This window comes from Styela clava, chromosome 14 (genome assembly GCF_964204865.1).
Source record: "Styela clava chromosome 14, kaStyClav1.hap1.2, whole genome shotgun sequence".
NCBI classification, from domain to species: Eukaryota; Metazoa; Chordata; class Ascidiacea; order Stolidobranchia; family Styelidae; genus Styela; species Styela clava.
In genome coordinates, this window is record NC_135263.1 from 1853991 (window position 1) to 1871963 (window position 17973).

At 35.4% G+C, this 17973-nt stretch overlaps 1 protein-coding gene across 1 annotated transcript; it reads right to left on the reverse strand.

The window, feature by feature from the left end:
* Positions 1–8157: 8157 nt before the first annotated feature.
* LOC120341641 (uncharacterized) lies at positions 8158–17663 on the reverse strand. Its single transcript, XM_039410194.2, has 10 exons — positions 17564–17663; positions 17090–17281; positions 16648–16716; positions 11810–12643; positions 11348–11460; positions 11093–11273; positions 10531–10680; positions 9684–9851; positions 9195–9339; positions 8158–8858 (listed from the first exon to the last, which is right to left on the reverse strand). Exons 1-10 carry the CDS (start codon positions 17583–17585, stop codon positions 8756–8758), a joined length of 1977 nt encoding a protein of 658 aa, XP_039266128.2. The 5' UTR covers positions 17586–17663; the 3' UTR covers positions 8158–8755.
* Between the last annotated feature and the right edge of the window lie 310 nt (positions 17664–17973).

Sequence of the window (17973 nt, forward strand, 5' to 3'; positions counted from 1 at the left end):
AGGCGGTGATACGCCAAATCTGTGCTGTATTTCTGGAGGGATGTTATTAAGGTGTGTTTGAAAAGATTCATTTTATTCGTTACTATTGTGGTAACCAAAGTCCAACTTAGTTCAATAGTCCCGCATATGTCTATGACCCAAATGTTTTTATACGCGCCTCCAAACCTGTCTTGATGTCTAAGACACACCAGCAATATTAAGCTCTGATGTTTTTGTTTGAAATGATAGTTTAATCCAATTAAATTCACAGTTAAACAGAATCTTCAGTTATTAAATATAATCCATTGAAGCAACTATGTAGGAATGGGTTGCGGTAAATGATAATTGGTGTCTATCCAGCACGTCGTACACGTGACTTGAAGAAAAAAAATATGATGTCCAGATGATTATAAATAGGAAACAAGGGAGACACGAGTGTTAAACGTAACAATTACGATATCTGGGGAAAGAGTGATATGAATTATGACGTTTCCATATGAGCGGAGAGGAGGCAGGAGGAACTCATGTGTTGTATTTGTAGGTGTTTATCAAATGCGCGCGTAAATGTAGGAGAGTGGTGTTAAAAATGTGATATTTAGAAGCAAATGCTCTGATGAAGGATTAGAAAAGCGGGTGTTTTCGGTAGCCGTGAGAACATATGAAAAATATTACTTATTTCGAAGGGTTTGCTTAGGGCAGGTGTCGGCAACCTACGGCCCGCGGAGTAATATAATCCGGCCCGTGACGCTTCACTGAATTATAGAAACAGACCAGCAGTTTGACAATTAAATTTTTTACGTAACAGAATTTATTGTGAGACACATGTAGACTAAATTATACTATAACCTTACACGTATATAATTCACAAGTACTCGTTTAATGAACCTATAGTTCAGGTTGGTCCAAACCCAGGCCCGCGGGCCATACGTGGCCCGCCGCTTCATTATCTGTGGCCCGTGTCGCATTTGCGCGAGGGTAAACAAAAAGTCGCATTTGGAGTTGTTTCGTGATAAAAATAACCAGAAAAATCTTTTGACATATTGTTCATCACTAATCCCACTGAATTGACTAGTGTTTTGTCTAGTTGAGGCAACTAGCAAAGTTCAGTGACGTGCAGGCAGTCTAAATATTTATCTGGCTCTTCATCTTTTTGGTCGGGAATATGTGCTAACAAAATAGGCTTCATAGAAAAGTAAAAATCGAATGAGGAATCTATTAATCTAGGTTGGATATGCCTGATAACTAAATACTAATGTTATGGCCGAACAATACAATTCCTACCGGGTGGTTTTTTGTAACCAGCCTAAACATTATTACATAAAATGCTGCCTATATGTCAGAAAATTGAGTAATTACCCTTCTGTATCTCAAATTTGGTAAAATTCGGTAATCAATCAATCTGCAGTTAGGTGTAAGTTATTTTGTTAAGTCAAGTTTATTTTTTCAACATGAGTTTAAAAATAGAGCTGACCAATTCAAACATATTTTTGACTGTGTGTGGGAGGGAAAATACCACAATGCTTGCTTGATATGTCCGCAAGTTGTGTCGGTGACAATTTAATACGCCAGTTTCTCTTTTTGATACTTTCTTCGTTATGAAAAGTTTAAAATCTTACACTAAATGTAGATATATTAAGATTTTTGCACGTTTTAGTGAAATTTTTTTTGTGGTTTTTGCATGCTTTAGCTTTAAAAAAAGTCAAATAATGATCAATGTATTTGACAATGAAAGTGTATTTATTTGTATTGCAATGTTCACATATTCTTGGCACTATTGTGGCCCGCGAACAAGACAAAAATAATAGTGTGGCCCGCGAGGTCGACAATCTTGGACCACCCTGCTATAGTTTAAAAGTTGATGCTACGTGCATGCAAAGAGTTCAATGACGCCGAAAATATTCAAATGGAATTTTTCGGGATGCAATGCAATGAGGAAATAAATTTATATTCTATTAGAGAGATGTATCACAGCTTGATCTTTATTATATAAAAAGTATCATCCGTTCGGTTTTTAACTTTCTAAAAATATGTGCGGCCCGCCAATGACTTGCAACCTTAATTTTGGCCCGCCAGCGACAAAAGGTTGCCGACCCCTGGCTTAGGGGTTTGGTTCGGATGAAACTTGTATCTTGGTTGTACTTAATAACACTTAGAGCGGGATTTTGGGGTGGGTAGGATGCGTCAAATTTGTGCTTTGGCTGTATTCAGAAGGGCAACATTCGTCCATGATGTACTGAGGTGTGTGGTAAGAGTTAGTATGATTATAATTAGTATTTAATAATTATCTAGACATGTAAAAAAAGAGATTAGATTAGGATGAGCGAAATCCGTATATGGGTTGTATTTGATTATGTACTGTGAGTGAATTTTGATTAAAATTTGTACTTGACTGGGTTGAGTGAAATTTGTACTTGCTAATATAACTATATATCGCGATTTGCGAGAGTATCTGCGCTAGGTTAGAATGAGTAAAATTAGTATTCACTAATGAAGAGAGTCTGTTGGTTAGTTGATACACCTAATCATTTAACGCTAAAAACTCGCAAAAGTTTTCTAATGCCGATTGCATAGCATGCCGTCTCATAGGTAAAGTTTTATCATTTCGACTATGTATAATTGATGGTTCCGAAAATAGTCCAACTTCAATTTTACAAACATTTAACATTTTTATATCTCTAAGGTCAGAATTTGATATTGAAAACAAAAGGTGGGATAGTTTTTTTTTTATTCGGATTAAACGCTTCCCTATACGGCAGTCACTGCAAACTATGCCTGAACATGTGTAATGTAATGATGTAATATCAGAAACAAACATGTTCGATGTTCTTTTGCTTGGTGAGTGAAATTTTTTAACTGTTTTTCACACTCCGTTCACTGCTTTAAACTGCTTAGTTTGATAAATAATTCTTCATTAGCTGGTTAAACCAGAGTTAAATAAGGCCACACGGTTATCAATTAAAGCTATTTTATTCAAAATCAGAAACTATAGTCAAAATATCATTGCAAATAAACGAGAAATTGACGCTAAGATTCTATATAGGCAATACTATGTTTTTTTTCACCAAAACCGTAATCAAAAGTAAATAATCGCGTCATCTAGGTATAGGTAATGTACCGAAAATTTCAATTTACCGTTTCTAATGCCAGTTATTCTATGTAGGCAAAAGATAAAACATGTTGATAATTTCAATAATTAAGTTATATAATGTATAACAGCATATGGTATATTATATTTATGTAAAAATTTCAATCACAATACGGGGACGTTTTGAAAAAAGTTTTATCCATTAGCAAATTTGGCAAAACTCCTATTTATTTTTCAATTTTAGTTTCGTTCACTTTTGAGTTTTTTATAAATATCCCGCTACTATGGAGATCAGTCGACATTACATTTTTAAGCGTTAGTCATTCGTATTGGGTCTTTATGCTATGACGTCGATCTTGTTTTTTACTTTATATTCATTTAAAACCATGTAGAACTTATTCGCTGATTGTCTAGTTTATCGCGTTGAAAATTGTACTGTGGCTCTCCCATTACCGTAGTTCATGGTGGTCCAAACCCAGGACCGCGGGCCACATGGGGCCCGCATCGCATTCGGAGAGTAATCATTTTTGTATTGTTTCGTCATAAAATTACCCAGAAAAATCTTTTGACATATTGTTACAACAATATTGTCACTAAATTGACTAGTGTTATGGCTAGCTGAGGCAACTAACGAAGTTGAATGATGGGCTTGGCAGTCTAAAATCTTCTTTGGCTTTATATCGTTTTGGTCGGGAATATATGCTAACAATTTGGCATTATAGAAAACTTAAAATCGAATGCGGATTCTATTAGCCTAGGTTGGCTATGCTTGATAACTAAATATTAATGTTATGGCCTAACAATATAACTCATGCCTGATGTTTTTTGCAACCAGCCTAAATAGTACTACAAAAAAATGTTGCCTATATATCAAAAAGTTTATTAATTACCCTTCTGTACCTCACATTGTGTAATCAATCAATCTGTAGTTATTTGCAAGTTATTTTGTAAAAATGAGTTTGAGAATGAAACCTGACGAATTCAAACAAATTTTTAACTAGATGTGGAGGGAAAATACCACAATTCTTTCTTGATATGTCTGCAAGTTGTGTCGGCAAAAAAAACAATTGAATTTTAAACGGCATTTTAGAATCTTGTGAGCAATGAGCATTTTCCAAGGTTAAGATTTTGCATTGAAAATTTATCGATTTTCGGAAGCAAGTACATTTGCGAAAGCATTTTTTGCATGGGTTAGCTTAATAAATGACAAATACTGATCAATATGTTTGCACAATAAAAGTGTTTGTATTGTATTGCCCTGTTTATCTATTTTTAGTACTATTGTGGCCCGCGAACAATGCAAAAATAATTTTTTGGCCCGCGGAGCCGACAACCTTCGACCACTACTTGGAACAATACTTTTGTATAAAATGAAGAACTTACTGTATTTTTCCCATATGTATACTTAAAAACCCAAATCTGTTAGCTAACTTATTTTTGGGAATTCAAGCTCGTTACGAGAATGGAATATTAGTTAAAAAGGTGCTTTCGTATATCGCTATCGTATATTTAGGTCCTTTTTACTCATTTGTTGGCGGTTAACTCTTTGTACTTATGGTGTATGCTGAATATTCAGGGTTCGTTGCCGGTTAACTATTCCCTACCCTTAGTCGTGTATCTGTTGCATTTGGCAACTATTTTAATTTACTTATATTGTATTGAATCTGTGTTGTGAGTATGGAAATCAATATGATAATCCGTATTTTCCCCGCAAAACAGACCTGATGGCGGTGGCGAAATTTGACCAGCGATATGGCGATTTCCATTCATTTTGAGCTCTGCATAATGATCACAAGTTGCAAGATATCAATTTACGTTTGTATTGTTAGCGCCACGATTGTCGGTACTCCCGTAGTGTGTGTACCAGGTTAGGGTTGGGCCATAATTTCATTCCAATTTTCCTTATTTTAGATCTATTACGAGTTCGGGACTGTCTGTGTTAGCAAAGTGAATATTTTCCCTGCCCATAGGTTTCAGTCCATTTACATAACTTGATATAAAATAGACGAACAAAATTAGTTAGTTACCACCATATTAGTACACATACTTCTAGAATTCAACTAAATGAATGGTTATCATGACTCTATATTAAATTAACTTTCCTTATGGTGCGTGAGACGTGCTGCTTATTTATACTGCCATCCAACGCAAATGGAATTTTGAAGTTTTCTACATCACCCAACTTAGACATTTAATGATATCTTACATATTTCTAATCTACTATCCAGGCCAGGAAATTTACTTATTAAATATAACTGTACTAAAAGGCAAAAACTACCTTCACGGGAAACTAACATGGCAAGAAAATATCCATCAGGTATAATGACTACTAAATATGGAATATTTTACATTATTTTTCACACGTTTATTTTACTTTTACATTAATTCTTGTTGAAATTGGCCAATTTTTGTGACAACATTTATACTTCAATCCAATTGTTAATACTAAAAGAATATTTATGCCCTTCACCTCTAAAAAAGTATTAAATGTCCACACGTGAGAAAAATACAATTCAAAATTGGAGTTATAACGACACTAATCTAAATAAATGTAACAATAAAACAGGAAAATTTATAAAAATAATATTTACTTAAATCTTCGATTTCAGAACGCCTCGAAGACGTGTTTCAAGAAGAGATCGCCCAAGCTTTTCCTAAAATCGTCAACTTCAAAAAATTCGCTCGTTCCCGCGCTGGGCTGTGTTTGGATGAACACGAGATTTCTGACATTACAGCAGACCATGGAGAATCGGTTGGAGAGCAAAAAATGCAAATGCTATTAAAGTGGAAGCAAAATTCTGGTGAGGTTTATTCTTGGATTATAATATTTCGGTAGCAAATAGTTTTTTTTTTTACTTAAAAGTAATACCGGTATTATTAGGATCTAGATCAGTGATTCTCAAACTAGGGTTGAGCCGGGTGATGCACAGCAAGATTTCGAGCCTGGTGCTAAGTTGGCAACAACTTTATCCTTTTTGAGCTCTCTTGATAACGAATACCCATCGATAAGTAATCGAGCAATGGAACCGTTGTCGGAATTTTCAACCAGTTACTTCTAGCTTTAATTAAAACAAAGCAAATAAATTGACTGTGAGCCGCTGCAGAGCAACGTGTTGCAAAACTTTTTTCTTTTTGATGACTCGTTCGCAATCATTCATTGGAATTGTGTTGTGAATGTTTTTTATGCGAGATGTTATATACGTGCCATTCTTACGCATAATGTGTGCCCAGCACTGCATTTCATTACGCAAATATATGTTATTATTTCATGTTCAACCCATTTCAATTTTTGGCCGGCACATTATTTGATAGTTTTTCCTCGTGTGAAATGTTTTTAAGTGTTACTTTTTTTTTACTAAAAGCATAGTGATTGTCCGACATTACCCAAAAATATGTTAATATTTTCTGTTCCACTCGTTTCAATTTTTGCCGGTCCGCGAGTACATTTTATTTATTTTACCGGACCGCCAGGGTAGAAAGGTTGGGACTGAGCCACTTTTGCGTCGATTGATCCGTTTGAATCGGGGAATCCTCGTTTCGTTCATCTGTGGTTTGATTGCTATTTATTAGTATTTACGCTTGAACACAATTTCTACTAATGTATTTAATTATACTGTTAAATTCGGCAAAACCGTGCGGAACTCACCGACAATGACGGTAGTCCCGTCAACAAAATTCCCGATATTTTAATTAGATATGATAACCTTGGGTGTCGCTGCTCGATAACCAGCTTCGGTTCCCCGCGACTTCCCTTCCCCGGTAAATTTGTATGATTATTGGACACGTGAGTGGACCTATGGATCGTCTTGATATTATGTTGTTGTTCTTGTTGATATTCTTCTTCGTTATGATAAAATCACTTTTCTCTTCGAATACTGGACCAATTGCTTTGAAATTTTCAGTGGTTAAAAATTGATTTTATTTCAGAAAGCTATTACTTTTATTTTTTCCTAAATTTTCTATGAATCCTATGAGATCTAATATTTCATCCAAAATTGCTCTGTATTACATTTTAATTATGGGAACACGGTTTTTAATCCACCAAGCGTGACGGCTGACTGTGAAAATTCTTGCGACTGGAAACTCGGAGGTTTTTGAGGGTACGGTACCGGTAACATCAAAAGTAAGAGCTGCTTTGCTCTGGTCCACGTGTCCATATATTTGAGCGTTGCTCTCTTCTTCTAATATTGTATACGATTATTTTGATTATTGGAAAAAATAAACTTGACTTGAACAGTTGTACGATTAACAGCAAATGCGCGACCACGGTTTCGCGTTCTTGCCGAAGATGTCTTGCCAATGATACAAGTCAGTGAACTGCTGCCTACTAGCCTTGATGTAAATTAGTAGCTCTAGAATTTAAATATGGGGAATTTACTCATATTGATAACTATCAACGGGCCCCAGTAACAGTTACTATTATCAAAGTCTGTCCTCGGACCTGTGAATCAGAGAAAATAGGATGGCGAGGTGATTATAAATAGGAAACAAGAGAGACACGAGTGTTGAACGTAACAATGATATGAAATATGAGCGGAGAGGAGGGAGAAGGAACTGATTCGCCGTATCTGTAGGTGTTTATCAAATGCGCGTGTAAACGTAAGAGAGTGGTGTTAAAAGTATGATCTTTAGATGCAAATGTTTTGTAGAAGAGCGGGTCTTCTTGGTAGCCATAAGAACATATAAAAAATAATACTTATTTCGAAGGGTTTTCTTATAAGGTTTTGATGAAACTTGCACCTCTGTTGTATAACATTTTGGAGCAGGATTTTGGGTTGGATAGGATTGAATAGGTTGAATTACGATTCAACTAGATTACCAGTAGACTCTCACATTTCCCTAACTTAGCAAGAAAATTCCGTGGTTCAGGGATATTGTATCTTAGAAACATCAATAAAGTCACACACGTATCAAATATAACTAGTTTATTTTAAATCAGAAGCTTTATTCGCCACTATATTATAAATCAAAATATATAATTTAGCATAAAAATATAAAATCAATTACTATACAAGCGATCCTTTTCTTAATTTTCCGACAAAACCCAATATATTTAGTAATAATAAAATATTTTTAATTGGTACAAATTCAATAACTTCAATTAAATTTAACATTTTTGATGTCGATCATTCTGTAAGCAATGAAGTATATATTCTGAAGACGTCATGTTTTAAATTCTCATGTTATTTAGCAACTCGTATCATATCATTTTGCTTATTTAAAAGTTCAAGTATAAAACGGACACGTTTGGAAAAATTTTATTCATTCTCAAATTTGGCGAATTTTTTATTTATTCTCAATATTGAAGTATCAAGTTGGCGAATCAACAGCTACTGATAATTTATATTGCCATTTATATAAAGTTGCAATAGAAAATTTGTTAACGCAGCACATTATATATTATATCATGCTTAATCGGAGATTTCACTTTGGGATGTATATAACCTTAATTTTGCAAAAACACTTCAGAGACATTTTTGCATTGACGTGATATTTTTTTGTATCAACTGTCCCGTTTCAAAATTGCTTCTACACGTGCTCCTTTCATTTTATGAATATATACGAGGGTTTTGCAATGATATTATCATAACACATTTCGCGTTTATGCTTTCAACTTGAAATTACAATACATTTTGTACACCGATTGTCACACTTTTTCGTAAGTCAACCGCGGATCACCACCATATGATTTCAACTCTGTCCGACGGCGACTGAATTTGCCCAAAATCGTTCATCTGTTTCAACAGGTTCAACATGATTTGTATTACGATCGAATTTGTACAATGAATAAATTCTGAAAAGTGAAGTAAGGAGAAATTTCATTTTGAGCGAAAGTTTAACTTATATGAGCTCATAAGTCTTTGCTTAACAATTTGCAAAAATTACTTTAACCCAATCGACTCTTAAGATTTCCGTTTTCCAAAAATGAAATATACTTTTTTATATAATCAACATCTAATTTGATATTTTATATTTAGTCGTCATGCTAAATCGACAGGTCACAATAACACTGAATGGTAGAAAATGTGTAAAAATTGTAGCTTAATAGCCTTATTCAAACAGTTCATAAAATATATCGTTACTAGTAGTATCATTCAGAAATCCAAACGTAGTTTTAACGCATACTGACCCTTGAGCGTATATAATAAAATATATTTCATTGTCAAGGCTGATAATTCTTTCGAAGTGCCAACTAGAAACCGATAATTGATTTTTCAAAGATGTTTCTTGCCATGTATTATTGTTCGCATCATAGCATTGTAGTACTTGGCCACCTACAAAATATTAACATTATGTAATTTGAACTAGTGCTATGGCTCTGGCATACAAAAAGAATCAAAGCCCAAGTGAAGTTCAATAGTGTGAAGAAAATAAATACTAAATTAACTCACTTAACTTGTTAATCACGATTTGATATTCAACAAATATGATGACTTGCTAACTACAATCAGGACCGAAATTTGTATATTCAATTTCTGAGGTCCCTCCCTATAGTGATATCATACAAGCATCTATAAATTCACTATGCCGTCATAATATAGTATTGTAAAGTCCTATATTATTTCAAATTAGGCGTAATATACGAACATTTTGATACCTAATTTTAACCGCAGCTTACCTACGATGTATGAAATGGAATCATTTGATTTTGCAGCATATAAAGAAGATTTCATTTCTAGAAGCATAGGTGAAGTACACTTCCATTTTGAACATTCAGGTTCGAATACTTCGCCACTTTTGAGACAGTCCCCGTTTTCATCTTTTCCACCAAAACAATACAAACGTCCTGAATCACAAAATGACAGGTTTAGCAAATAGTCCAGTTTTTAAAAACCCTGCGTTTAATGTAAATGAGAAGGAACATTAAACTCCGTGTAATGTTGTACATGCATATGAACTTGCTGTGTGCAGGATGCGTTATCTTTGAGAAAAATTTAGATTGAGTCTTAAATTAAAATTATGAGGGAAACTGGATGTTCGTAAGAATATTTCAATTTATAAATATTTCGCGGGCATTGGATGATAAAGATGACAATCGCATATAAGAAACATTCTTTGCTTTATCTATTTACACATGGATATCCATATCCAGAATGTATAATATCTCTCAGTATAACGCTTCCCATCCTGGGCGGAATTCCGACGTTTTAGGGGAGAAAATATATACATGTATTTGGTGTAGTGTGACAATTGTTCAGTTATTTAGTATTATTACACCTAATTATGGATATATTATACACTATTCAAACTGAGCAAAAGTTGGGGCGCGTGTTGTGGGTAGAACACTAGATAAGTATCCAATAAAGATTGAACAAACTTCGAACATTCTTATGCGTAGCGAGGGAGAAATGAAGAGACCCAAAATAGGCAAAGTCATTTATCAAAAATATTTGGGAACCACCGACTGAGTTGAACCACTGACATGATATGGTCGATGTTTATTCACGCTTTATAGTATTCCGTACCTCCAAATGCAACAACAGCGGGGTCCTTTCTTCCCACGTTCATGCTTTCCAACTCTTGCCATTCGTTAATCGTTGGATTATATCTTTCTACTGAGCCAACAGGGCGTGAATGTGTAGTAGATGTGCGACCACCACACACATAGATATATCCTAAAAAGAAGTTTTCCAAGAAGATACTAGTCTTTTCTATTCCAATGTCAAATTACCTGATTAAATTGAATTAGTATAGGATGTCATCAGATGTGAATATATAGACTATACAATGACAACCGCATGAAAGATTTGGAAAAAGGTGGTAACGGCTTCGTTTATTTGAGTAGTAGAAATTAATGGAAAATATTTTGTACATTATTTGATGGATTGCGACGAAAATATTTAGAGTAAAATATTTCTGGGTATAATTTTAGAAATTTCCAGAAACTTGGTTATCACACTAAATAATAATTTTCATAAAAAAAATCCCAGAGCCAATTTAAAAAATTTTTGTAAAAACTTTCTGTCGCTAAAATTTTTGTATTAGAATAAGCAGAGAACAAAAAAAAGTATTCCAGTGAAGATTTACCATTCATTGTAACTGAGCTAGGAAAATATCCGTGAACGCATATCATATTCGACAATATTTCCCATTTTGGTTCAGAATCAGCGTATTTTGTACGATAAACATCGCCATTTTCACCCAACACATAGAGATAATCGTTCATTGTAACAATAGAATACAGGTTGGTGGAGAGTCGCTTTATTTCCTAGGAAGAAAAATACTTTGAAAATAATTTTCTACACAATCAGTAGTATTATCCTTCTTCCTAAATCATCTTACCTTCCATTGACGCCATTTCTTTGTTGCTGGTTTGTAAAAGAAGAATTTGCCATCACGAGACAAGATTATCTCATTTTCATTGCTGCCTTTTTCTGTTGTTCTGTTGGGAAGATCTAAAAATATATGTTGGCTAACACATACAATGAGATGTAGAAAGCCCTGAAAGTAATCAAATTTGGAGTGCAGGGATACTCCTAATTCTGTATATTCTGGAAGAAAGCAGACAATATTATTAATAAATGATAATTTAACAATCGTCAAAATAACAGTAGAATAGTGTGCTAATATCGTTAGTCTAACCTAAAGCAAATGTGAAAACTTGATTTTACAGATATGACATTGACCTATACAGCATATATTTAACTGGAGTTGAATATGATTTTTTCACAAAAGAGCATATTTACTCATCTGGCATAATTCATTATCAAATAAATTCTGCTAAACTAGAAAAACTTCAATTACTTTTCACCGATCTTCGGAACAATTTCTCGTCCAGAAGCTCATCAGCCGTTGGGCGTTTTTTCGGCTCAAACTGCAACATCTTCTTAAGCAAATTATTTGCTCTGGTTTTGTCGCTGAGGTGCAGATGGCTGAGATCACGATTTTGGTTTTGCTTGATGTACAAGTTCCATCCATCTGGATCTTCACCAAATGGATGTTTTCCATCACTCCATACCGCGTATATCACGAGACCCATCGAATATATATCTGATTTTTTTGAAATCTCGTCGTTGTTATAGGTTTCCGGAGCTCTATAGCCATCACTACCAGCGCGCGCGATACCCTGGTCAGTGTATGAACGGCCTTTGCGAAGCTCTTTTGACACCCCGAAATCGGCTATTTTAAGGGCTTTTTTATCAAGCGACAACAAGATGTTATCAGGCTTTAAATCGCGATGTATGACGTCGTTTTGATGGATAAACTGCAAACCCTGGACCAACTGCTGTGCGAACGATATCGCCAGGTTGTCGTCAAATGGAACGCGCATTTCTTCTCGACTTTGTAGGAATTCAGTGAGATTTCCCCCGTGGCAAAATTCCATAACAATGAACATTCTTTTACCGAATGTATCATCGTAATACACGTCGGAATGGATAAGGGAAACAACATTTGGATGAAGAGCCAGCTTCAGAAGAACCTTGGCCTCCTGCAGGTTACGTTCGTTGAAATCGAGGAATTTGATCGCCACAGGTCTGGGAGTTACCTCGCTCATCTGCTCTCCACGATAAACATGTCTTCTCCCACACAATGGCCGATTACCGAATGCTCTGTACACTCCGTCGACATTGATATATTCTAATAAACCGAAGGTGAATTGAGCGTGAAACCAAGCAATTTTATTTTAGTCTAGTCTAGTCACACATCTAGTTATCAGTATGAGTTGTTACGTCACAAACACCAAGTATGTTTTGTGTGTTGTTATACGATGACTTTCATAGCGATAGTCGAATTTAACATTGTCTTAAGGCACTTAATTAGGTGTGAAACATAAACAAGTGTTATTAACAGACTATTATTTAAAAAGACTCGCATAAACCAAATTTTTTTTATCAAAAATTTCAATTTTCCGACAATTTGTATATGGCGTCCAAATTTCGATTAGACGTGGGTACCCTATGGCCTATGTCATGACTTGAATCCAGATTATCAATTACATGCCCCTAGGCCAGGGATGACGAACCTTTTTCAGTGAGTGGGTCAAAAATTATATTTTTATCGCGGAACAGAAAAGAGTGGGTCACATATATTTAATCAATATTTTATCTATAAGAAACTTCTGAAACAAATCTTATTAGCTTCTGTTGGTGATGTTGCAGCTTTGAACTTAACCTCTATCAGGAATTTATTATGGCACTCGATTTCATGAAATTAGAGTACGAAAACACTCATATGCATTACCAAAAACGTTTAGGATGATGCGGCAAATTATTTTACGGTTCCAAGCAGTTTGGGGGGAATTCCACTCTGATAGTGGTATATTTTTCGATCAGCTTTCAACCACATTAAGGCACTTTTATATAGCCCCATTGGTATTTCAGTTTTCTGGGTTTTTATTTCAAATCTGAAATATTTTTTTCTCAACGGCATTGTAGGCGAGAAACTAATAAAATGCAATGTAGCACCCAGTATAATTCCTAAAACAGTCTGCAGATGCATTTCCGAAAGAGACAGGACGTTGCGAAAAAAGAAAAGATCAATTGCATGGTTATGTCATAAACCAGGGTGGTCCAAGGTTGGGAGGTTGAAGGGCCGCAAAAACTTTTGAGGAGGTCTCGCGGGCCGCAGTCCGAGAAAACCCCAAAGGGATCAAAACGTCGCGAGTTTACTCACTTTAAATATATTTAAGAATACGAGTTTATCGTTCTACTCAGTTGTTCAGGGAAACTATATAAATCTTTCAGTTATTTTAAACTGCTTCCCGAGAAATATCGTGGTATTTTTGGTATCTTTTCACGTGTTTGTTTTTATGATGTCGCCTAAAATTATATTCTTTCTTGACGGATATAACTTGAAAACACACCAAACACTGAGGTTTAACGTTGTTGTGGGTAAGGAAATACGTTTCCCCTCGGTTTACTTCGGTCACCCTTTTTCCACACTCATTGTATGATGAATTGTTATATTTGAAACAAATTATTAATTGTAGCGTGAGTAGGCCTAGTGCTACCGTCAAGAAACAACCAAGTCGGTCCAAGTTGAGACTTCAGACACAGATAATAAAAAAAAATGAATAATACGGCGCTAAGTCAGCTCAGCGGTTTGTCACTGCTGCCACATGACCAACGCTTGAAAATAGAGGAGCGTTTTGACTCGAATGAAGGCACAAAACGTCTCTTCAAATGAGGAGTTACTTGACGCGAGCTCATCTCATCGGCTTGTTCCTGTCTGCACAAGACAATTCATTCTCCCCTCACCGATCACAAGACGTCATTCCCATATAGCAGTGCTGGTTCTCAACCTTTTATTATTGCGCACCACTATGTTTTTTACTCTGGTCGCGTACCCCCGACAAAACACTCTTCTGGGGTTGGGACAAATGACGAATGAAACGCGGTATGGGAGTATTTGACATGGCACTACATCCATTTTAGACCTTCGTGCAAACTTTTATCTTGTTAATTTTATGTAGTAAATAATACTAGCGTATCAATTGAGTGCAAAATCGCGAGAGTATTTGCGTCGTCTGCTAAAAGGCTTTAATCATCAAGTAGCGGTCGAGGGCGATCTCAAAACAAGAACTGATAGCGCTATAAACCCGTTCAGCGAATACATACAGTATGAAAGTGAATGCCCCAACGCCATATTTCAGCCAACTCGAAAGTTGAATTTTGCAATAATTCAAAGCTGCTCGCGTACCACTCGGAAATCTTCCGCGTAAAACTAGTGGTTTAGAACCACCGCCATATAGGCACCGTCTTGGCGTTTATACGTACAACAATGAAATTTCGTGATTTTGACAAACATCAATCCCGACATTGAGTTCGGGAAAAAGACAGTTGGAGTAGTTTAAAAATAAATCAAAATTGTTCTCCTGATAAATACAAATATCTGCCAATGGTTTAGTAGTGTATGCTAAAATTGTTCTGCGGGCCGCACGGAATGTGTTGGCTGGCCGCATGCGGCCCACGGGCCGCAGTTTGGACCACCCTGTGACATAAACGATGTCAGAGCAAATGAATAGCTGAATAACAGTACACATCGGTGCAGACATGCGTCCAAGATTAGGGGTTTTGGAAATTACCATATCGGTCCGGAAATTATCAGTTTGAATATGAGCGATCGCAGCCCTGACTGCCCAACGGTACATTATGATAGTTTAGTTATTGTTAGATTAATTTAAGGCCGGCTTTATAAATTTTTATCACTGATATTTTAGCATTTTTTTTATTCGTGCCTTCGCGGGCCACGAATAAAACGCGGTGGGTCACTTTGTGACCCGCGGGTCAGTGGTTTGCCATCCCTGCCCTAGGCCCCTTCCTGAGGTCCACAATGCAAGCCAGAATGGTCCGTCTTGAAGCTTGACGCGTCATCCGCAAAAATGACAAATATTGTTTTGGTTGGGCATGCCTAATCGTAACTTCTTGGTAATAATTACTTAACGCCTTCCGGAAGTATGATCTAGTAATAACAGGTTATTGCCTCATCTAAACGAGAGAATACGTAACAGGGATAGAAAAAGGCTGTTGTTGATTTTGGAATTTCAGTATTTATATAAAGTTAGAATGTAGAATGACGCAATCAGATGTTGTAAATTGTGGTGATAGGCAAGACCAGATGCATAGAACCCTATATAGACCATTCCACATAGGAATTATTGCTTTCATGTATATAATCTCAACGAAGGAGATATTGTAACGACCACCTGGGTTCATTCTGTCATTCAATACACATTGAAAGCTGAGATTACGATTATGACCTCACAGTTTTAGGAAAAAATGAAGAGCCGACAGTCTCTGCATCTTGTGAAAACAATATATTCCATCGTATTTCGATTCAAAATGTAATTTAAGATCTTTCATCACATCCTTATATATTATAGTGATGCGGAATAAAAAAAATTTGCTTTAAATATTTTTCACCAAATTTTTATTTTCGTCCCACTGCAATAGAAATAAAGCCAGTTATCACTCTCTTGAATGAACTAACATAAAGAGACCGAAATAACGTTTCTAAAGATACATAAATATTGTATTTGGCATAAATACCAGAAACATATGACGTCATATCGTAGTGAAAATCCAGCTGTGCTATGACTTTCACGGTCGATATCTCAGTCTTGTGTTTTTGGAAAAGGGAGGGAAAGTACTATTCACGGAAATAGACAAGTAGTTGTTATCGCTATTCTGTTTACTACGGCTGAATTCGATTGAAAATTCTCGAACAAAAATTTTTGAAAATTCCGTTTTAACAGCCCACCTCGGTAGGGAGAATAGAAATAACGCTCTTTGGCAGCCTCACGCGTAAAGAGGTCTAAAAGTCTTTCTCAGAGATATTTGATTGGTAATTCTAGCACGTTTGAACGGGGAGGAAAAATTGTTTATATAAAAAGTGTAAAAATCCCTGAGGGCCTACCGATTACAAAGGGTTTTAATAGATACCTTAATAATCGCTAATCAGCAATCTTGTATTTCTAAGCCGCCATTTTGTTTAGGTGGAACTTGAGGTATGCTGCATTGCACCATTAATAAAGATCCGCGAAAAAGTATTTTTTTATTGATGATGAAGAGTTTATGAATTCCAACTACGACAACTATCAAGAATGCTCTTACCCATGATTCACTATAATAGAATTATTATACCTTTGTTCGAATCGCCGGCTTTGTATCCACGAACGATAGCTCGAATTTTTGTAACTGTTGCCGCAGAACCTAAATGTTAAATAAAAAGTTGAAGAAAACAAACATAAACATTGAAACACATCCCTGGACTGTCATGAATATGGGATTCCTAGCCAGATAAATTGACTACTTATGTTTGAAAGGAAAGTTCAAGTTAGTAAATATACTAATATATTATCAAGTCTATAGCATGAGTCAGTCAAGAGTTATGTGAATTATTTTCAATACCAAGTTGATTTGGGAGCTAGAAATATCAAGTTTAATCTCATCTTCGGTTTAGTTTTAAAATGTTCATTTGCATAGATCTCTTATTTGGAGCAAAAATTTATTAATCTCGTTATAACTGTGAAACTTTTTGAAAATAAAAATATTGAAATCTATAAATAAAATTTTGGGCAGTCACCGGAATTTTGCTGCCACTTCATCAGCATTTGCATTTTTTGCTCTTCAACCGATTCTCCATGGTCTTCGACGATGTGATCAATCTCGTGTTGATCCAAACACAGCCCAGCGCTGGAACGAGCGAATCTTTTAAAATTGACGATTTTAGAAAAGGCTTGGACGATCTCTTCCTGAAATACGTCTTCGAGGCGATCTGAACGGTTAGTTGATAATTTAATTATAGCGTTTCACTGTAACGTTTTGACTTCAAATTATGCTTAGGCATTGTGGTTTACTTATAAGTAAAAAAAATTAATACTATTTTAATGTAGTTTATGCAGACAAATCTATTATTATATATAAATTGGAACAAATACATATTATCGCTTGAAATTGCCGGCTAACCTAAATAAGAACTGAGATAATATGAATAAGTCGATCCAATGTAAGAAGAAAAAAAGTAGAAACATGATTATTTTTTTGGTTGCCACCGTACCTGATGGATATTTTCTTGCCATGTTATTTCTCGTCAATATATTTATGGCAACGTAACCTAACACAGCTATATGAAAAATTAAACGTATGGAGAAGTCTGAAAAAAATAAGATGTGATTTAATATTACACCCCTTATCCAAACTGTCAACAAAATAGTCCAATTACATAGGATAGGAGTTCCGATTAGCCTGTTATCTTGTGGTATCAGTTGCGTAGTAACATTTTAACAGAAAGGGCCGTTGAGATTGCGGATAAATTTAGGTTTGGCACAAGACTTATTATTGTTGTTCAAGATTGCTTTTGTAACACTGTAAATAAAATTCAGTTCATAGAATTTTTTATTTTTTCGTCACCTTTACATGAATCGTCAGTAAATGTGGGCAAAATATTTGGCCCTGGCCCAATAACCT

What these genes read in the sequence shown, in the direction of transcription:
- LOC120341641 (XM_039410194.2), bottom strand. Translation starts at nt 17,585, where the DNA reads ATGGCAAGAAAATATCCATCAG. An exon ending in GGCAAGAAAATATCCATCAG is followed by an intron (nt 17,282 to 17,563) that starts GTACGGTGGCAA and finishes CTAACCGTTCAG; the next exon opens with ATCGCCTCGAAGACGTATTT. An exon ending in GAAGTGGCAGCAAAATTCCG is followed by an intron (nt 16,717 to 17,089) that starts GTGACTGCCCAA and finishes TTTAACATTTAG; the next exon opens with GTTCTGCGGCAACAGTTACA.